Raw genomic sequence first — 22,567 nt, forward strand, 5'->3', positions numbered from 1 at the left:
TGGTCGCTTGGTGACACTTTGTGGCCCACTCTGCGTAGGCTTTATCAAAACAATATTAGTTTCCCTGAAGGGCTATCAGACCGCGGTCGGCGGGCCTAGTCGGTCCTGTGCGCTGGTCGCCTGGCGGGCCGCTTTCGGGGCGAGGGCCCGACCAGCCTCCTCACCACCCTCGGGTCGCTGATCCTCCGGGGTAGCCTGGTCACTGTTGCATACGGGATGAGCGGCGAGTCGAGTCGCAGTTCGTACGTCGGCGGCGTAGGCGGCAGCGGGCTGAGGAGCGGCTCGAGCTGGTGCAGTGCGTGCGGCGGCGGCGTGGGCGGCAGGCTGGACCCTCCAAGTCCTGGTTGGTGGCGTGCGGCTTCCTCCTGTCGCTGGCGGGCTCGGGCGGAGTTCCGGGCGAGGCGGGGTCGTCTCGGCATCCGTCCTTTTGGAGGTCTGCACCGTGGGGTGAGATGCCGTGTCGCCAAAAGTGCGAGTACGGCGCAGGGGTGAGGATCCTCTCACTGCACCCCCGTAGTGGCTGAAGGAGACGACCCGAGGCTGTGCGCACTGCGGTCCGACTTCTTGCCCTCCCTCCTCCGTTCTGCTTTTTCGGGCCCTGGGGCCCCCTTATATTTGGAGCTGGGCCCTGCTGCTAGCCAATGAGCGTTCGTCTTGGAGCCCGGGGTAGGGGAAAAAAGAAAGTCGCTGCGTCGTTGGCGTGGGTGGAAAGGGAAGTGAGGAGAGGTGAGGGGAGATTCGGGCTTCCCGGCCACGTGGCCCGATGACGTCCACCCGTCCGCTCCTTCTCCTTGGCGTGGGGGGTGGACGGTGACGCAGGGGAGGTTAGGGGGAGGGTCCACGTGGTCGTCCTTAGTGCCGGGAGGTTTGAATTTCTTGGCGCGGGCTTTGGCCATGTTGGTGGCGCACATCAAACTCTCGCCTCTTGCTCGCAAGTCCGAGGCCATCTATCGGCTTCTTGAAAATAAAAAGTAAATACGATTCCCTCCTATGCCGTAAGCCCTCTTCATTATACTTACTCTATAGTTAAGAACTCTCTTAATCAGTCGTACTATATCATCAACTTGATATTTTCATAAAAATTACATAGAAGCACTACATGAACTAACATCGATCACACACTCTAACATTAATTAACCATATAATTAGAACTGATACCACATAGAAAATTATTCTTAGGACTAAATGCCTTAAACTTTTATCAAAAGTGTTGAGATGCATGGCTTCCAATTAAATTCCAACACTTTTCTACCATTCACTCCATCTACCATTAAAAATAGCAGTTAAAGATAAAAGAATGATTTATTTTATCCTTGAAAATAAAGTAAAGTTACTTGAACATTGAGAAATTAGATCAAAAACCTAAATGAATATTATTGTATTATTTTAACATTATGAGGCAATTCTTTCATTTCAAACATGCAGTTATCGTAGTATTAAGAATTATTTACCTTGATAGCTAATGAACACTAATTTATTGGAATCCTAACTCTGTGTTTTTAAATGACAGATAATGTGAATCTATTGAGAGAAAGTCTTTTCATAATCAATGCAAGAATGAGGCTTCTTTCCTATGTACACGCATGTGTAAGACAAGCTTTTGTTTGGTAGTATAAGACTTTTCACATTCACCGCAGGAATAAGGTTTCTCCTTCGTATGAGTCCGAATGTGATAGTTTAGGTGACTCATTTGAGAGAAAGACTTTTCACATTCAAAGCAGGAATAAGGTTTCTCCTTTGTATGAATCCTCATGTGACATACAAGGTTGCTCCTTACAGAGAAAGACTTTTCACATTCACAGCAGGAATAAGGTTTCTCCTTTGTATGAATCCTCATGTGACACACAAGGTTGCTCCTATCAGAGAATGACTTTTCACATTCGTTACATGAAAAAGGTTTCTCCTTCGTATGAGTCCGAATATGTCGGATAAGGTCACTCTTTCGAGAGAAAGGCTTTTCACATTCACCGCAGGAATAAGGTTTCTTCGTCGTGCGTGGCCTATCTGTGCACGATTTTCCATCTACAATGGACCTTTTCCTCACTTTCATCACATTTTTCTTCTCCGTCGTTCCTCCAAAGTTTTCCTTAAAAAGCCCATTTCCTTTTTGTCTCACCCCTTGCCTTTTACAAAGTAGCTTACTCAAACTCTTGGAGGAGGAGGGCTGAAAAGACCTATCAGTTTCTCCTCTTAAGACAAGGGTTTTGAGGGCCAAATGTTTTCCGATTGACAAATTTGCATCTATATCCAAACTGCCAGAACCAAAATGAATCTTTTGGTGCTCGATGAGATCATATTTGGCATTGAATGCATCTCTGCAGTTGAAGCAATGATAAGAGTTGTCCTTTGATCTGGCACGCTTCCCAGGATTTTTGATCATGCTAGTACTTATCTCTTTGTTTTCTTGCACGACTGCCTTGGGGCCACTCTTTTCACTGTCAGTGACCCTGAAAACCTTTGTGGTGTCTGGATTATCACAGCCACTTATTTCCCCCGCATCAGCCGTTGTTGCTCTATCTCCTCTGATTTCAGACACGCGCCTAGATTTTGAATGAAACTGTCCATCACCAGGAATTGAGCACGAAGTTATTTTATCAGCAAGCAGGGACCCACATTTTTCAATGTCTTTATCCATCACCTTCCATGCTTTCCTTGAATGTGACGCTCTAGTTTTTTGTTCAAGGAGAGCAAAAAAAGCTGAGGCTCTTTCAGGAACTGGGAGATCTAGAAAAGAATTCCACATTTTAATTAAGTAAAGTCAGACATGTAATCTATGATTTTTTTGCCTAATTTATAATAGCCATTAGACAGATATCAAAGTAGCCACTTCAACCAATGTTACAGTTAGATGCTATGCCCATAACAAAGGTGTGAGTTAATTTTCCAAGGTGGTTTCCAAACGTTTTCACACAAATTGATTGGCGCTGCTGCTGAGAGAAATTCAGCAAAATATTACATGCTAACCTCAAATATCTACTTCAGAAAACACCCCACTGCACCATATTATGCACATTAGTAACCATTAAGTCAATTTACAAATGGCATGACATACACAATGTTAAATTAAAACAATTGCCATTATTATTAAACAAAAATATGTACTTCCTTGCAGTACAAGACTTACAATATACAGAATACAAACGGACAGGAACTGCAGGTGCCAGAAGGTAATTAAAACCCACAAACAAATGATTGCGAGCTTAACCCTCATATGGATTCTCTGCGCCTTAGCGGCGCTCGTGGTTTTAAAAGTGGTGTAAAAATTTTCCTTTCCAATGGATCATTCTGAAATTTTCAGTAGTCTATTTTTTCTGCCTTTTTCGTCTACGTATAAAATTTTGTTAGCATAGTGTCGATAGTTTACATTTTATTGGCCTCTAATGGAAAAAGTTACGTCGTTGGATTTTCGGCGCCGCTGCGGCGCTCAGTATTTCCTCGTCGCTACGTCATTGACTGCACTCCCAATGTTAATGTCAAATCATTTATGTTTCGTATGAAATGCTATAATATATTTATTATCATATTATTTATATTTTTAAACATTATAAACAAAATGAAATTGTTAAACAAAAGGAAAATTTTACCATACCTATTTTGCTTTCTATTACAGCTAAAAATCAAAATATTTGCCTCAATATGATGTTCATTGACAAAACTTCATCTTTTTACAAAATTATTCATAAAAACCTATGGCTAGTCAAAGTTGTTTTCTCATGGGCCTCCGACTTAGTTTTTCTTGGGCCGAGAATTTCCTCATCGTTACGTCAGGGTCTGCACTCTCAACACTAATGTCAAAGCAATAATGTTTCATATGAAATGCTATAATCTATTTTAATCCTATTATTTAATTTTTAACTTATAAACCTAGTGAAATTGTTTAACAAAAGGAAAATATTACAATACCAATTGTGCTTTCTCTTTTAGCTAGGAATCATTACGTTTGCTTCGTTATAATGTTCATTGACAAAACTTCATCTTTTTGCGAGAATTATTCATAGAAACTCATGGCTATTCAAAGTTGTTTTTCCGTGGCTTCCGACTTAGTTTTGCTTGGGCACCTTCTCCGCTCCGCGTCCACGTTACTGCCGTGGTGATAGTCAGCTTTGGGTAAATACTAGAGTGACTCTGTTTAGAATTACTCCAAGCAGCAATTCTAAGAAAAATTTAACACAATGCATTATCCGAATTCGTAGAATAATGCTTCCTCACCGTTGTGTGAATATTTCTCGCTGAATGAGTAACTGTAACTTACCAAGAGATTCAGAAGTTTCACCGACTACCCTTGAAGAACACATCGCACAGTTATTGTTATATGTCTTGTACTTTTCATTCGAAAAAAATCCCTTTGCGGCTACGATAGTCTATACAAAATTGCTGGCGTTTATATAGCTACTGATGACGTGACAGTTTACCATTGAGGTGAAATCAAGATAACTACCCAACTAATTTCGTGATAGAAAATAATTTCTCTTTCCTGACGATGAGTTTAGACTTTACATGGTAAAAATCGTTTCATTATGAATAGATGAAAAGACAATTTACCATGAGGTAAAAATTTGTAAACATATATCTCGTTTCTATGTGTACTGAAATGTACAGATGTTTTATGCATTGGGGGTGTTACTAACGTAAAGGGATGAGTGAGAAGGACAAAGGAGAAGGAATGCCAGGAGGTTGTTTTGAGGTGAAGGAGCGGTAGTGTGTAGACTGCCAAGGATCGGGGAATACCCAGATCGTTAGGACAGGTAGGAGTAGAAAATCCTTATCGCAAAAAAGGTTGGGAGTGCAAGGAGGCAATTAGATACAAAAGCCTGCTTTTTCTTCATCCTTCTAACGCTGCATGAAGGACAGGGAACAAAAGCCCTGTCAAAACGCCCCGCGGTGGCCCTCCCTTCATTCCAAGAAGGTCCAGCTCGGTGGGTCATTAGGGTGGTGAGAAGTTCAATCAAGTTTTGTGGGAGGGGGTAAGAAGGTGGTGAATGACGAATAAGGGAGCTTAGTGGGAAAGTATGGAGAGTCTCAATGTTTGGGTCAGTGAAACGCTAAGAAAGGAAACGGAAAGAAAATGTAAGGGGAGTCCTTTCAAAGTGAGGGTATTTTTGTCACCCCAGAGCATTCTTTCAACAGTTTCTCACGCAGGGCTGGACGAAAGAAATAAGGCAGCTGCACCTTCTCCCCTACCACCAATAACACATACTTCTAAGAATTTATTTTTTTTGGACTTCCCACCAATCCAGGAGTAAAACCTAATCTTATGCACTCCCACGCAAAACATTTACCCGTCCATATCTAAGGAAACCTTTCGCTTGGGCTACACGTCCCCAGTGGGGGAATGGGGCTCCGTGGTAGGAAAAGAGTACCGACTCTTCTAGCTCTATATCCAAAGAAGCGTTGAGTTCTTTGACACGCCGCTTATCATCCCATATTATTTATATTTCAAAAGCCATAAGACTTGATTTTTTTTAATTTCAGGACGTAAGCTCCCTGAATATTCGTAAGATTTGTCTTGAACGCCAGAATCTTGTAAAAATCACGAACGTTACACTCGTCTCTTCACACTTAACCTACATCTGTTCCCTTATTAACGTTTAATAACTTATCCTTCTATATACACTGCAAAGATATAACATGTGGGTGGACGCATTGAAGCAAAATTATGTCATATGGGCATAAACGAATTTTATTTGGTCATCATTTTTAGCATTTAGATACATAAAATTATAAACAATATAAACATTAAAAAGCGGAGTTTGCCGAGCTCTGCATATCAGAAAAATATTTCAAACAACAATTACTCACGAAATTAAAACTTTCACTCAAAAATAACATACAAAGGGAACTGAAATAAAGAGCATTACGGCAAGAAATGGAAAAGAATGCAGCGTTCAATTTTTTTTTGTTATTACTTCAACAATAAGGGTTTAAATCTAGCAAAACACGGTAAGAAATAAAGATAATAGATGTATTTACCATTATCAATCAAAAAACTTGTAAATTCAGGCTAACTTTGAAAGATAATAGCAAAAAATGACGCGGCGCCGCTGCGGCGCCGAGAATCCAACGACGTAACTAATTTTGTAAATCCATATGAGGGTTAATAAATCATTGAGGGGAAGATAGATGGGCAATAAAAAGGTATATTATACGATTTTACCTCCAAGGATAAAACGAATTCAAAAACGAAATATTTGAGGTGCATAACCAAGGACAACCATGGCAAAAGTGACGATCCATTTCTCCGCAGGGAAGTCCCTTCAATTTCTAAAGAAACTTAAGTAACCACTGTACCTTGCAATATTGATAAATTTCTTTCAAGTTTAAAAGCCTAGGGTATTATTGATCTCATACCTGGGTTAACATTAAGGATGGTCAGATGGGATTCCATATATCCAAATATTCATTGATATTGCCATTCATCAGACACATCAGATCCGAATTTGCAGATGGCATCGGATCTGGATTCAAAGTTTTAAGTTATAGCTTCAGTGAATGAACGCCCCATTAGAGTAGAGTGAAATGAGTTCTGATTCTCTCTTTGAATGTGCCCTCACAGTGCCGCCCCTATCTCTTTCTGCAAGTCTTTGTTTTAGAGCATGGATGGGTCAGGATGGATTGGTTTACGTCAGAACAGAACAGTTATGCATAATCTTAAAATGACAAAAAGCTTGTCGTGTTTGAACAATGCTCCCACCATTTTGATAAAAGGCTTTGCATGCAAACAGGAATTTAATCGGCAAACTGCAATTCGTAATGCATTCAAACCACATTACTTCCCAGCTCCATCCTAGGGCGACCTAAAATCGTTCGTTATCACTGGCAGGGTTGAATTCACCATAAATAAGGTATAGCAAGCAATCACCCTAAATGCCGGATTCATGAGTAAGTCTGCAGGAATATCTTTTGTATTTCCTCACTGTCGATTTATAGACTTAATTTGAAAAAGATAAAAAAGGCAATGATTCCTGATTACCAGGTGGTCGACAAGTATCCAATTTCTAAATCCCTAGGTCTTCCCTTTTAGTAAATCGATTATCTGCAGAAAGGACCACAATTCGAGATATTATTTTAATTTTGTATATGACCTGAATCAATTTTCATAAAAGCCAAGGTAAAGCAATGTACAAAATGGAAATATAGTATCCTAATGAAAAAATATACCTAGCAGTTTTAAGTTAAATTTTATCAGAATTATTCAAACTTCTCATATCCAACGTCAATTAGTGTGATGTCTTGTACTTCATTGCACCACCTTCAAAAATTTGAATGAAACTATATCCTTGAATTATTAGCTGCAAAGAATAAGAAAGCATGGGCTGGTTCCCAGCCAGCACACTCGCCGACGTTTATGTAAACGTCCAAGACAACGAAGCGGCAACAGTTTATCCTTTGACGTTGCGCCGTGGATGATATCAACATGACGGCAACGCGTTGCCGTGAAGTTGCTCAGTTTGGAAGGCTGCTTCATATCCTATTTTATGTGAATGCATTCGCTCTAATTAACGATCTGCTAGAAATAAAAGGTTTCACGACTTACGTAATTAACTTTGCATAATGTGTTTTATGGGATAAGTGGTATTTATTCGACTATTTTGTGGATTTATAAATTAATATGTCTCCAAGTCACTCGGTGGCGATGGAAAAAGATTAAGATAATATAATAAGCGTCTCTCAAGGTTGACGATTCTCTGGATATTTATTATCGGCGAAGTGAAATTGCTAAAATACCATTGATAATTAAAGGCTGTACCATTACGATTTCCTCCTTCGCATGAAATTTTACGCTCGATCATATCGTCTGCTCACGACAGCGAGGCCATGCGAAACCATCGTGCGCGCAATGCGAAATGCACTTTGGGAAGAACCCGTTATCCGCCGTTGCCGGTAGCCATAGTAACTTTGGTACATAGCTTTGTTGATATGTGAATTCATGCTTTGTGTTCGTCGTGATGCTTTTCTCCTTTTTGAATGGTCGAGGGACGGTTTTCGTTCACCAAACCTTTAGTAAATAGATTTTTTCAAGAACTTTAATTTTACTTAAATTGTTCATTTACTTCATCCGTCAAACTTAACGTGGTTTCAGCTTCTCCATTTTCACTTTTCATTTCATTTCACCTTCATATCCGATTATCATGTCCACCCGTCGTACTCTGACCTTATTGTATTCCTAATTTTCACTGACGTGAATCTTCGTTTGTAATTTTCACTAACTTAAGTTTTCGCGAGTGATTTTAACTCTTGTTAAATCGTGTTCTTAGTGAGAAAAGGTGTTCAGTGGTTACAAGTTTTTTGGGCTTTGGCTAGGGCAGTGCAAGTTAGAAGCCTCTTCGAGGGTTCAACCACCGTATTCCGCCAGGATTCGTGAAAGGTAAGTCTAGACTCTGTTTACCGTCGTTCATTATGAAATTCATTAACAGTACACTTAAGTTTTCATTACCATTGAGTTAGTTCTGTTGTGTTTCTATAGTATGGATCGATGTATGTCTGGTGGGTGCTCATACTTCGAGTTTGTGGGTGCACGATGGAACGCTTAAGTTTTTCATTCAATGGAGTGCAACGTTCAGTACTGCACGTTGGTGAGAACTCACCCCCTACCAAACACTCTTGAAATATTGAGTTGAGCAGTAAAATTTAGCATAATCGCAGAGATATTTCCTCAATTACTGGAGTGTGCAATCATTTAATGCATCACTATTAACTAGTCTTCATATACAATAATTAACTTTACTTTCAATGGAATTTTATGATCTCATGTTTTTAAGTAACTGAAGAGTGAACGCCTCATAGTCATGATTTTTTTTCCTCTTTTTTTCAGGATGCCTTGGCAAGTGTTAATATTTCTTCCACATAAAATTTACTGGCCTCACAGTGCAGGCTTTTGCATAGTCATGGGTAAAATTGGATGGAGATAAGATTATTGAATATTACCCTAGGCTATAACTGGTCTTCAGTGTCACAGGTCATAAAATGGCTCTCGACTCAGTGAGGAATGGGGTATCTTGGGCGTGAAGTTCTGCATGCCTCCATTTGGTGAGTTTGAAAAAATATTTGTGAGCATTTGTTTTGATTAAAGGGATGGTTAACATCTTTGACTTGCAAGGGCAGGGTGCCTTTTAAATGTATTCAAAGGGGTTGTTTCATGGTGTGTGTGTGTGAGAGCACTGACTTGGTTGTACATGTTAAACTAGTTCTCTAAGCCAAGTATTAAATATTTTTATTTTAGTTAATTTTGACATTGACTTCATGCTTTGAAATGTGTGGCTAATGGTGGCATTTTATAATAATCATCTTCCAGAGACTGTAGTGGCAGCTGTCGCTATTGAACAGAGATGGCTACTTGTGAAGACGGAGAACAGACATGGAGGCATTTTAGTCACTGAAATCAAAAAATACTGGGAAAGGAAAAGGACAAAAAAGAATTGAAAGTATCCTGATGTAAGTAATTCTTCATCTATGGAGACTGATGATGACAGAATACTGAAACCACCATCACCTGGTAAATGTTTGCATATAAGAATTTGCTTTTTTGAGTGCTTTATCATGTGCAAATGTAAGTGTAAAGCTTATCTATTCTGTTTTCAGTTGCATGAGTGCCTCCTAAGAAGGAAAGGTTGCACTTAAAGATTCCTCAAACAATGTTGGAGTGAAGGAGCCTTAAACTTTTCTATAGAATTGGAGTGTTATTTCTGAAGAATCAGTGAAGTCCAATTGTTAGCACTTGGTGCACCCAATGAGGTCAGAGGTATCGGGGAAGATTTCTCAGGATTTGCACCAGGTAAGGTCCTCCATTTCTCCTTCCAATGTTTCCGCAAGCAACTCACCAATCGTCTCCAGGGATTCTGGAATCCAAGGTTGGATTCCTAAATCGTTTGGTTCTTGAATCCCTGAAGACGATGGGTAAGTTGCTTGTCGAAACGTTTGAATGAGATCTGGAGGACCTTATCCAGTGCAAATCATGAGAAATCTTCACTGCTATTGTTTGCTGGGAAAGAACCTGAAAGAAGAGTATTTGGTTGGTATTTCATTTACATTGTCAACTGTTTGACTTCATAGCCTCCTAAGTGTTAATATGCTCATGGTACTTTGTATAGATTATCACTTTGAGTCTTAAACTTAAGTTATGGTACCATCATCACCTCCTTGTTGATATTTAATTTTATGATAACTCTGGGATGTACTTAGAAATTAAAAATGCTGTGCCACTATGTTCAATGGTTCTCAGCAATTACCATAGATAATTAATTATCTGGTCATCTCATTTTTCAGATTTTATTTCATGAAGGAAAGATCTTCGAACATCATGTTTAAGAGCAGTCAGAACAATCAAATGAGGACTGGGCTTAACAAAAGTCAAAAACAAGTGTTCTACCCTAACATAGAATGAGTTAGCTGTGTCTTTCTGTTTGAAGGGACACTCAGAAAACAAGAAGTGCATTTTAGCTCCATTATAAATGTCTCATTTGGTAAGTATTTTTTAATCATTGGTGCTTTCGATTTACTCTTCCCTTATCTTGGAATACAGTTGAATGAAAAGAGCTTTTCAGCATATGTTCATATTTCATATTCAGCATAATATCTAATCCAATTATGATTACCTTGCAGGGAGTGTAAAAGCCAAAATAAGCCTGATTTGATACTATCAGTGTGAAAAGAAGCATCAGGGAATGATCCCAGGCCTCAAAATACAGAGCAGAGAAAGGGAATAAGAAACGAGAAAGTGTTCTGAAAGGCAATTCAAAGGGGATCTCGAAGAAACATGATTCTTCCAATTTGCCTATCTCAGAACCTGTCAGTGTGGAAAGGCAGTTTTGTTTGTAGTCTCATAACATGATTGTGGGATAAGGTGAGGTCAGCGACTGATCACTGTTACGACAGATACAGCTATGTCATTAATGCTCCTTGATTTTTGCCTGACAAGGGAGAAGGAATGTTTCTTCACCTTCTTAAATGCCCTATTTTTTATGATTTTTCAAAATGCCAAATGCTGCTAGGAATAGGTCCAAGTTTGGTTGAATAGCCTTTTGTATAGCTGAAATAAATTAATTTTACTTCATTTCTTTCCTGTGAACCTAGCTCAAATGCTATAGAATGCCCTACCCTTAAACAGCTCCATGGAGTGGTGAAGCTTACGTCTTATTCCATATATGGAGGCATAAAATGCTGCAGGAACGCTAGGGTGTGTTAGCTTGTGGTGATCAGCTTCCTTATTGTCATAGAACACAGCAATTTAATAATAGGGCATTCATAATAGGGCATCGTGCTTGCTATGGCAGTGAACAACTGAATGTGTACATTGTATGAAGAAAACTTCTTTAAAAATAACATTTCCTAATTACCACATGCTAATGTTCCCTGTCACCACAACCTTGAATGTGTATGTCCTTGTATGAAATGGCTGTGTTCCATGGTAATTAAGTAGTTGACCACTAAAATGAGAGGCCACATTAAATAGTGCACACTGGTGTTGCTATTGCATTTCATGCCTCCGTGTTCGGAATAAGACTTCAATATGTTATGTCAAATATAACTTTACAAAACATTCCCCTGCCTGTTAGGATCTGCTGCAACAGAAAATTTGAAAGTAAATTAAATCTAGACTCCAAAAAATTGAATGCAAGTTTCTGTTAAGACCTCAACCCTTACTATGTAATTAATGATGTAAAACTATAATTTGTTTATTCTCCTATTTTGATATTGGAGTCATGTGTGAGATTGATATTTTTCGTACTGTTCCTCGTGGGGGATCTATTGTGCTTGAGGCTTTAACATAAATATTGCTGTAATTCTATAATTTCCACTTGAAAATAATCATGCTATCTTTTGGTTACCATTATATTTTGTTTTGTATTGATGGAGACCTATTTCTTTCCATTTTCGGTTATGAACTACCCTGTAGCTCATTGTTTTTTCCAACTGTCATTTCCCCAGGTGGGGCTGCTCTGATTACAAAATCAGTTGCTCTGTGGTGTGTTAGGTGCTTTTGATATCATTGCTGTTGTGACCTCTTAATACCGTTTGCTTGAATATCTAATGGATTTTAATGTTTGCAGCGAAAATAAAAGTTTATTTTCAAAATTCTGTGAATGATTGATTTCTCTATTAAACCCAGACCTATCAATTATTATTTGAATTTATTGGAATACCCCGCCATGGTAGCAGTATCAACGTGGTATCAAAAAATCCCGCTAGATGGCGCCACAGTCGCGATGCTGCCCAGTTAGTTCTTGAAAGTGCCGGTAGGTGTCCCTTGTGTCTGTGACGTCACCGAAAAGAAACTGTTGCTTTATCGTTGGCGACATTTAACGGCATTTTTGCCCCTTCGTTGCTGCCTCGTTGCCGTCATGTTTATAGCAACGTATTCAGCCGTTTCTTTATCGTTGATGGAAAGTTGCCGTAATTTAAGGGGCAACGTCCTGTTCTGTGCTGGCTGGGTTGTTTACGGTCATTACTCAGCAGAACTATAACTTTGGCACTCAAAGTATTGAAATTGAGTTTAGCACATTTTTAGCCCAATCAGTTTTTTCCCATGTTCACTTCTTCCATGAATAGTAGTTTGGCCTAATAAAGCACAGTTGTCATGAGCACTAAAAAGTGAATTGGATGGGGTGTGTATCAAAGCCGAATTTTCCCATTATTTTAAAACTGAAACAAACCATTTGTGCTCATTTCAACAAGTTCCATATCAACTTTGTCCATGGACGCCACAATTGACATGGGAGCTGGAATCTCATGCTTAGTATTCTTAACAAGTGATTTTTAGTACTTTTTTTCTATTGACAAATATTAAAGGTAAAATTATTAGGTAAAGTACGGGGGAAATCCCATGTGAATGCATATGACTGCAAATATTGCTTTCTATCACTGAAACATGAAGAAATTTCTAATAGACAATTGCAGACCTGATTAAATTAACCAGCAGAACTATTAACATAAACTAAAGAAAGTATAGAAGGATGACCAATTCAGATGCTACATACTTCACAAGTGGAGTGTCTGAAAACCTTGAGTCAGAGTTCAACCAAATTTTGTTGTTATAGTCCATTGCGAGTTGTTCTCAAATCATTCCCCATATGGGGTTACATGTACAACCAATATTTCAAACTACAAATCCAGTTAAACATTTGCAGGTCAAATGTATTCATGTATAGGAGCCACTCTGCTAAGGGTGAGCTTTAGTCTAGTGCTTAAGCTGTTCAGTTGTCATCTAGAGCGCCTGGTGTCAAGCCACACATAAAAATAAAATTTTCAGCTATATTTATAGAAATATTGACGAATAACATGCTTCTGTGGAATAGCACATAGAATGAAAGCACGAAAAATTTCATGCAGGGATCACAAAATTTGAGTGAATTCTGAAATCCAGTTTTGGGACATTTGCCTCATCAGAATTAGTCTTTTCTGTTAAGTCATTTTCAAGAACTTAAGAGCACTTACCCAATGCCTCCGTCATAGTCTCCATGGCCATTGTCTGTTTCTGAATCAACTCTCCATTCTCCATAGAAGTAGGCTGAAAGTAAGCATCAAAATATAAATGACAGGGAATTGGACCTACCTTGGCAGGTGATTAAATACAGCTACTTCTTAAGCCACATAAACGCACATATTAGCTTATATTTTCCATATGACCAAGAAGTAAATCAATAATATTTATGATAAAATATGAATTCTCTATGGATAACAGCAAATGTAAATAAATCTGATTTTCCATCGTTTCAAAACGATAAAAAAATCATAAACAGCAGTGGATACGTAATCCAATTGACTCTGTGGTCTACACCCATTACATTCCATTGTATGCCTTCTGTCTCGACTTCCATACTAAAAATTGTATTTATTTATACATGTATTTATCCTGTGAATTGAGAACTCTCAGAAATCGCATTACCTTTATGACATACCTTGTGACTCTCAAAACACTTTGTCTACATATCGATATCACTTTATGCTTTTTTTAGGAGGGAATATGATAGAGAACTGAAGTTTTTCAAAATTATCCATACAAATTTTGGCTATGACAGGTAACCCCATAGCTACACTATCTAATTGTTTGTAATGCCTGCAATTGAAGAAAAAACTATTTTGATATTTGCACAGCTTCAGGAGTTCACAAAGTTCACTTGTCACTGGATATGGTGTATCTGACATGATGAGGGTGATTTTCACTAAATGCACTACTTCCTTTCTTGGGATATTCGGCAATAGATTCACTACGTCCAATGAAACTAATATGCAACATGTTGTAAGTTGTTGTGAGAGCAGGCTTGCAAGTTCATCGTCACAATAAATCACTATAAAAATTCTTCCACTCACACAATAAAGGATTTCCACCAAGTTTCAGCGCTATTATAAATTATAATAATATTACACTTGATTTAAAACAATACTATTATCAGATATCATTTATAGGTTCCACATTTTACTTAGTAACACATAAGCCAAATACAATGCATGCATGCAACAATAAAAAGAGACAATCAACTTGTCTTGTGATGTGAATGCACCTCCAAGAAGTCATTTAGGCTGAAGTAACTTAAACCACACAAAGAAGTTTAATTTTATGCTTGAACTCATGTCTCAGAGGAGTATAAGTGATGCTTCGAGGCTTCACTTTTGCTGCCACATGAAAGGGTCTCTTGCTGTATACTGCTGTGTAAATGCAAAACATGAATGCATCCTCACCATGTTGAGTCAGTTTCCCATGCACTCGGGCAATGGAGATGAGCTGTTACAAGAAGTATTCTTTGAGTATAAGCAGAAGAAGAAGATGTATGAAAATAGAAACAAAGCATAAGAAGTTTAATGGTATGCATAGGACAATGTTGGCAAGTTTGAATCCATTAAGCTTCTTAAAAACCTGTGTAGGAAGTATGTATGAATCTAGTTCAACCATTAACAGTACTTAAAATTCAGCAGGTCTCCCAAACATCACTATCATCAATAAATTAAATTATGTAAATTTCATCCATATTTCATCATTATTCTCCTCCCAATATCCTTTTATGTACAGAGCATAAGAAGTTAAATGGTATGCTTAGGACAATGTTGGCAAGTTGGAATCGATTGGGCTACTGCAAAACAATTCTTCTCGACCTCTAACTTCGATAAAGTGTATTGTAAATATCATTACTTTCGATTAACAGCATTAATTGTTGCTTAGTTTATTTAATAATTAATATTTAATATGCATTGTTATCGCAACGATATTGAGCAGATGAAAACGCTCATCTATTGGCTCCTCGGTATGTGACGTAATTCTGTACTATCTCATCAGCGTTCAAGGTGTTTATCGTGTTATGATCGTGTTTATGATACAATAAACTACGTGTGCATTGGAAAGGTTGGTGGATCTGATCTGTGTAAAGGGAAATACGTTTAAGTGCTTATGATGGAATCAGGTTTTGTGAAGTTTTCTTCAAATAATACCCCGAAGGTGGATGCTTCAATTATTGACCGTGCTGATTATGTTGGACTATACCTACATGCCTCGGCACGAAGTTTTAATGTTGAACTGGATCTTTTTTGCTGTGGTGCCTCATTCATAATAAAGAGCAATCGACGGGAAATCTCATCGGAAATTAGGCCTAAGTGAATTACGTAAGATTGTTTACAGTAGGTAATTGGCCAAAAATTTGTTAGCACTATTCAAAGGTTTACGGAAGTAAAAGTGCTGGCACGTAGATAACAATCGATATTTGCATTATTATCATTTCTAATACCGATCATAATTTAATTTTTCTATTTAACTATTTTCTATTCTATTATTATTTAACCTACTGACTCGCGAAAAATAATTTTCCATATTCAGTTATGGCCCATGGTGACTAGATGAATATCCATAACTCATTATTTAATTTCCGCTACTGAGCTGGGTTCTTCTTCTGGGCTATTTAAGGTTTGAAACGTAAGCACAAATAACTGAAGTTACATTTTGGTCCAGTCTAAGCAGTAATCTGATCGTAATTTCTTTAGAAAAAACGCACTTATTTTATCGACGTATTTGTTTTTTCGTAGAATTAATGTATTCAAAAGCAGAGTTCTGATTATCTCAATGTTTCTACAAGTTATTTTCATATCGCTAACAGAGATATGTCAGTCAGATATACATTTGCTTGGTTGAGGTTTATGAATAGCATTTGTGAGGTATAACTAAAAATAATGTTATTAAAAACTTGGTCCGGATGAATGATGGAAATCTCTCTGGCTGGAAATCAAATGTTGATAGTTAGATCCCACGATTACTTTTCATTCATTCAGTTTCAATATGCTTCTCGAAGCATTTTTTGGTACAATAGAAAAATTGGTTCATTTTACATTTCTTCTCCGCATAAGTTTATTGGTTTTCAAGGTACAACTGTCTGGTTATGACTATCCATTAAGCGAGGAATCCCTGTGTGCGGCACATTTCCAAAAAGTAGTCCCGACTTGTGATACGTAATAATGAGCTTATTTCACATCCGATTTGGAAAATATTATCATCACTGTGTTTGGAATTAAATGTCTAACATATTGAAATGCCAAACTCGCTTTTTATCAAAAATTAATTTTCCATTTTTTAGTTAGTAGTACGGGTACTGTTACTAAGTTAGTTAGTTACTAATTAGTGACTAAGTTTTCACGTACTAACTAATACTATTTTCAAGGATCATCAATGTTTAAGTGCCTCTATTAATTTTAATGTCACTGTAAATCTGCAAACGACTGCAAAAGCGAGAACCGAGGAGTGAGAAATATGAATGGGTAGCTCAAGGTAGAAAAGTTGATAAGTCTTGTCGTCAGGGTAATCAAGAAATAAATTAATTAAAAGATGTAGATGATGGCATGTACACACTTTTTATCTAGTTCGCAAGCCATTCCATGGCTTGTTTCCGAACTCAGTATACGCTGTAGAGGGGCTCACCCTAAAAAACAAGGTATGCTTAAGAACAATTCGAACAAAATGACGTCACAGCCTTGAGAATATGGCCAACTGGTGTTTCAGCGCATCATTAATTTAGCAAATTTTAATAATTAACATCTCACTTAAAAAGTACCTCTCTGTTCTCAGACTCTGAATTTAGCCTAATTGAGGTTTAATTTTTTTAGATCACTTCCCAAAAACGTGCACATACTCTATTCAAGAAAAATCAAAACCCAATGGAGACTTGTCTATGATTAGGAATGCATTTCTTCAAGGACTGCAAGATAAGAGATGACAGTTTGTGACACTACCCACTACGTGGAAGAAATACTCATATGTCACCTAGATAGAGTATAAGAGATAAGGTTAACTGCATGGAGCCCATGATCTCTACTTGGAGGTGGACCAAAATCAATGATATCTTGCCATACAAAGGGTCCAGCAGGTTAGGATTGTCACAAGTGCCCCCAGATATTTTGAAAATTGCAGGCTCAGATTCTCACAATTTCTGGCTTGCGTGAAAGAATGAGAGCTTACCATATACATAGATTATAAATTCAACAAAAAATTTAATGCAATTAAAAAATTAACAAGGAAAAATACACAAATTACATGAAATTATTGCCCAATTATCTTTACTTTAATCACACTACTGGCAAGTGAAAAGAAACCAAAATCAATCAAATTTTCACAAAACAAATGACATCAAAAAATAATTAAAAAATGAAACAAGAATCTTCACTTCTAATGAATCTCTGGTGTAAATACAAATACAAATGAAGAGCCCAAACCAACATCAACCCAAAAACTATCCAATAATACATTATATCCACAATACTAAAATATACACTCAGTCGTGGGGAAAACAGGGGGGCCAAAAGAATAAAAAAAACAAAGGAAAATTTTTGTAGGGCAACGGGAACCCTTCACTGTTAGTTCTTCTAATCTTGATTGGGGAATATAGGGGAATTCTTCATGAATCTTTTTACCTTTAATAATAATAGTAATGCGGGGTAACAGTTTTACTTATTGACTCTCGGTCATGGATGGGTATGACATCCTTGGCTGGTTCCTGTCAGAGTTGCTGCATCTTCATTCACCGTGGGATGAGAGAAATGTAATAGGGTAGTTTCCTTCACCAAAGAAAACGAAAGGCATTGATTGCGATTCGTTACCCACCATTACTGTATTCATAATATACAAATTATTTTGTTTTAGAAATACTGGTTCATACGAATGGCAATGGTCCATTTTTATCCTCATTTAAAAAGGGCCAGATTGGCGCCCATGCGATGCCACTCCACGTGACGTCACAGGGACCTAGTTTCTGTACGAAAAGATAGGAGCTATACATCGTCTGACATTACCAATTCATGCATGAGGTGCAGAGCTCAGGGAGACGTGCCATAATAATCAATTATTAAAACTGGCTAAGGTCAGAAAGTTTTCTTCGTTTGATAAGGCATTAATAATCCTTATTTGAGCCAAGCGCTGCCAGCCAGCAGGGTACTCAGCTACCCACTAGCAGCCTGCATCGTATCAGCGCTAAGCCTCGCCTCAAGGTCACCTCACAGGTCGGCAGCGGGAAACAGAAATATGTCACACGGAGAGATTTCCTGGCATTCATACTTACCCGTCGCGCTTTCGCACACTTGAAAGTTTTCACTTTTCATTTAATCGCAAAAAAAGATATCGTCATTTAAAAATCTGAAAGCATGAAATACATAGTCCAGGAGTAATAATCTTTCGATTTAGGCAATAAAAAAATAGGAAACCACTCTATTATGGGCATTGTGGGTTGACTTTATTCCTCTTGGTGCAGGAAATCTACCCTTGTATTCTCCTGTTTCCTCCTTTTCACCATACTTCTTGATCTGTCTTCCAACATTCTCTTCTCTCTCTACTTCACCTCCACGTGACAGGCAAGACGCCTTCAGCTCTCCAGTATAGCCTTCGGCCGCATTATGAAGCTGAGGTCAATGCGTCTTCTAGAGATTCACATCCTATTTTCACATCGGAGAGATGCTTATTATTCTGGGTTTGGAGCAGGTGGGGGAAAAACAGGTAGAAGTGTGTTTTCTTAGAATCCTCAACATGGGGGTTGGCAAAGCATGTGGTCATTTTGTAGAGGGAAGGGGAGCAGATTACGTCATTCTCCATTCGCTGCTCACAGGTGCTGATTGGAGGGAGGGCATGGGGAAAAATGTGGACCTTTCACTGGTCACGTTCACAAAACCAAAGTCGGGAAGGCACAGAATCGTTGGGGGAAACACAGGTGACAGTGTGTTTTCTTTGAATCCTCAACACGGGGGTTGGCAAAGCATGTGCTCATTTTGTAGAGGGCAGGTGAGCAGATTCCGTCATTCTCCATTCGCTGCACACAAGTGTTGTTTGGAGGGAGGGGATGGGGAAAAATGTGGACCTTTCACTGGTGACGTACAAAACACCAAAGTCGGGAAGACGCAGAATCGTGGGGGGAAGGGGGAAACACTTTACTCTCCATTCAGGCTCCATTGCACACACACACACACTCACATGATATTGTATCAGCTCCCCTTCCCTCGTGCACACCAATTTTAAATTACCCATGAACAGTGCCAAGTGACATTGGTTAAAATATGTTTGGCCATTTTTGATAATGATAAAGGTGTCAATATCTGGACTCAAGAAGCCCATGTTTACAGTATTTAAAATTGAGGATTTCTCCCAAACATCCCTTTCTTCCAATATTTTAATTGAATTTGAATTTCGTACATACCTCAGTGGCATCAGTCTCCTTGGCAGATTATTTCTCAGCCAAAACCGGCATAGTGTCCAGGTCTATCACAATCGTGAGAGACGTGAATCTCACTACTTTCCTCTTGCCTTGGGCGACGTGGAACCACTTCTAAAGAGGATTCCCGTTCATTATTAGAAACTTCACTTCCTTCGGACACATTAGCCGTACTCCTAGCCTTACGATCCTCGCCCGTGGTTAAATAAGTTTTTTCGTACGGGTTGTCAGTACCTCCAGGCATTTTGAAAAGTGAAGTGACGACAACGACAAAAAGAGAGAGAAAGAGCGAGAAATAAAACTATCTCTCATTATTGGAAGAATCCAATAAGACAAAAGGGGTGCGAGAATAACTAGCTGCTATCCAAACTATCAAGAACATTACGAAAAAAAATGTCAAATGGCATATGACCACGAGGAAAAGTCGGCAACACTAGTCACGTAATCCCACACGAACCAAAAAGCACTTAATGGTACATAAAAGGACTCACTTTTAAGAAGAGAAACAACGAGAAACTGCAAAAAGTGGAGAATTGTCACCATTGTCTAGCACTCGGAGACCTCGACGAGAGGACAGGAAATAGAAACACGCTCTCTTCTACCAAAATATGCGGCGTTACGTCGTAAATCTAGTTGATTTTTCACGTAGGCCCAGACAAGGGAAATACTCCAACCGTCGGTCACAAGCTGGATCAGGGAAAGACTCCACAAACAAGAAAATCAGCTCACAAGAAAAAGGTAGCCAAAAATAATTTACGAGTTGTAACCGTTCGATATCTATTCAAAGTAGAGTATTCAAAAATCAGAAATATTACAGAAAACAATGATAGTAATTCATGATCCCAAAGGAAACATTACCAGCTAAATACCAGAAGAATAATTACTCTAAATTTGCCATGTCTCACTAGACATGCGTCTACGACCAGGCCACGAGCAGAAGAGGGCTTGCCTATTGCAAGACGAGACAGGATTTGAGGGGAGGGGTTTTTCCAGGGAGTGGAGGGGTAGACAGGGCGAAGTCTTGACTGGTGCGTCACTGCCCCTGTAGACCGACCGCTCCGCAAAACATCATCCCCTGAGTTTGAGTGAACAGCATACCACCCAGAATTTTCCCCTCAACTTCTGGGTTTGAGACATCAGTCGAATCAGAGGGATATTCATTGGAACACATGGAGGGGAAGGAGATTATGGGGTGAGGTGTTGGAGGGAGAGAGAGTTTTGATAAGACAATGGAAAAACTTCTCACTCCAAAGTGCAATACTATAGACTTAGCACCGATTTCCCCTTGCTTGCCAAGGAGTAAGTATTCCTCCGCAGTAGTCCTATATAAGTCATGGATTGCAGGTAGGCTGGTTTCGGGGCTCTTTCGAGGCTGTTTCCGGGGCTGTTTCCAGAGGCTGAGTTTCCAGAGGTAGGGTTTCCAGAGACAGGATTTTGCGAGACAGGGCCTTTTGCGCGAAAATCCTTTGCGCGAAAAACCTTAAGGACCAAAAAACCGCTAAGGACTTTTCGCGCTATATTCTGCGGATAAGTTCGGAGGAAGTTCGAGGTTTTCTGGGGGGGGGGGGTACCAGAAATTTTGGGGGGGGGGGAAACACTAAAAAATGCCACAGAGTGGTTCCGTACTTTCCAGGGTGGGTTGACTTAAAACCGGCGAGTGTATTCCGTGTGGGTTCAATAGAGTCCGGTTTCATTTTTATTACTTTTATTCTTATTCGTCTTCGGACCATGGCCCTTCCGAAGACACGCGTGAGAACTTTAGACTGAAAATAATTTAAGAAAAAGAAAAGAATTCGGACTAGAAATGCGTGAATATTACAGCACGCCTTGGTATGTCCGCTGGTACATGACGGAAGGAGTGGGGGTAGAGCGAGATCCCCCATGAAAACAACAAGTGGGATGAAGCCGAGGATCAGGTGGGCGTGCCGCTGACGTTTAACGCTACATTGCCTCAATCATATTAAAAATTTAATTGCAAGAAAGGAACATTTCAAATAATAAACTCTTTTTGGCCTTCGTGATCCATCTCATAACCAATCACTGCGACGGCGAAATCAGTTGTTTAAGGCATAACACGCACATTTCTCTCGTAAATACGTGTACTTGAAATGGCATTTGATGGATAAGAATTTTTACATCGGACAGAAACGCATAATAGCAGTGAAAATTCCGAGTGGAGTGAAACATTTTTTTAGCAAGGCGGCGTTCCTTCAGGAAATTTGAAAGAGATATAATCCGAATCAACAATATGGCCTAAGTGTTTCGATAAAGGAATAATATTCCTGTAATCAACTTAAATCTTTTGAATCCATTAATGAATGTCATAATTCGCAAAAATCCAGCGTTTCCTGGGACATAGGCAACCCGGACAAACATTCCCGCATTCATAGTTTTCCCGCAGTCATCGTTTTTTTCATCCATCCCCCTGAAAAACGATAAATCGAGGTTACACTGTAATTGTTTCAGGAGTAAATGCACTCAATTCATGATTAATTTTAAACAACAAAAAATGATAATTCTAACAATTTAATATAAAACTCCACCACTGATGAAGGTTACAATACCGCACGTCATTTTTAAGAGCATCTTTATTCTTACAAACAGGCTGATATGTTATGATTTATGAAGCTTTGTCACCTGTGATGATGAAGCGAGAAAGAAATAGTCAGTATAAAAGCACAGGCACAGAGAACACTAGAAAAAAGAAGACTCCCACAATTGAGAGTGCCAACACCAAAATAAGGAAACAGTATATCTGATACTACATTTCGAGCATAGTAAAAAATGGTAGCCAGGTTTCAAAATGGACAGCTGCAGTAAAGTCAAGATTGGAAGCTTTCAAAATGTGTTCTACAAAAGATCATCGATGATAAAAAAAAATGAAAACAAAAGAAGGAAGT

At 38.8% G+C, this 22,567-nt stretch overlaps 1 protein-coding gene and 1 long non-coding RNA gene across 12 annotated transcripts in view; one reads left to right on the forward strand and one right to left on the reverse strand.

Annotated features, from left to right (window-relative positions):
• Window positions 1-1,255: 1,255 nt before the first annotated feature.
• LOC124172557 (zinc finger and SCAN domain-containing protein 2-like) overlaps window positions 1,256-22,567 on the reverse strand; it is a 38,024-nt gene continuing 16,712 nt past the window's right edge. The window contains exons 8-10 of the mRNA XM_046551999.1: window positions 13,432-13,504; window positions 1,763-2,724; window positions 1,256-1,264 (exon numbers count right to left, since the gene is read on the reverse strand). Of these exons, the coding sequence (XP_046407955.1) occupies window positions 1,256-1,264; window positions 1,763-2,724; window positions 13,432-13,504 (1,044 nt within the window). The remainder of the gene's footprint in view (window positions 1,265-1,762; window positions 2,725-13,431; window positions 13,505-22,567) is intronic.
• On the forward strand, window positions 7,615-12,075 carry LOC124172249. Of its 11 annotated transcripts, none has more exons than XR_006868097.1 (8): window positions 7,615-8,001; window positions 8,302-8,365; window positions 8,446-8,573; window positions 8,813-9,027; window positions 9,293-9,493; window positions 9,580-10,009; window positions 10,264-10,460; window positions 10,600-12,075. It is a non-coding gene; the product is annotated as an uncharacterized LOC124172249 (long non-coding RNA). The 11 variants fall into 11 exon arrangements; XR_006868099.1 differs by having other exon boundaries at window positions 8,307-8,365; XR_006868103.1 differs by having other exon boundaries at window positions 7,615-7,899.

The sequence above is a fragment of the Ischnura elegans genome, assembly GCF_921293095.1.
Source record: "Ischnura elegans chromosome 13 unlocalized genomic scaffold, ioIscEleg1.1 SUPER_13_unloc_1, whole genome shotgun sequence".
In the NCBI taxonomy this organism is placed as follows: domain Eukaryota; kingdom Metazoa; phylum Arthropoda; class Insecta; order Odonata; family Coenagrionidae; genus Ischnura; species Ischnura elegans.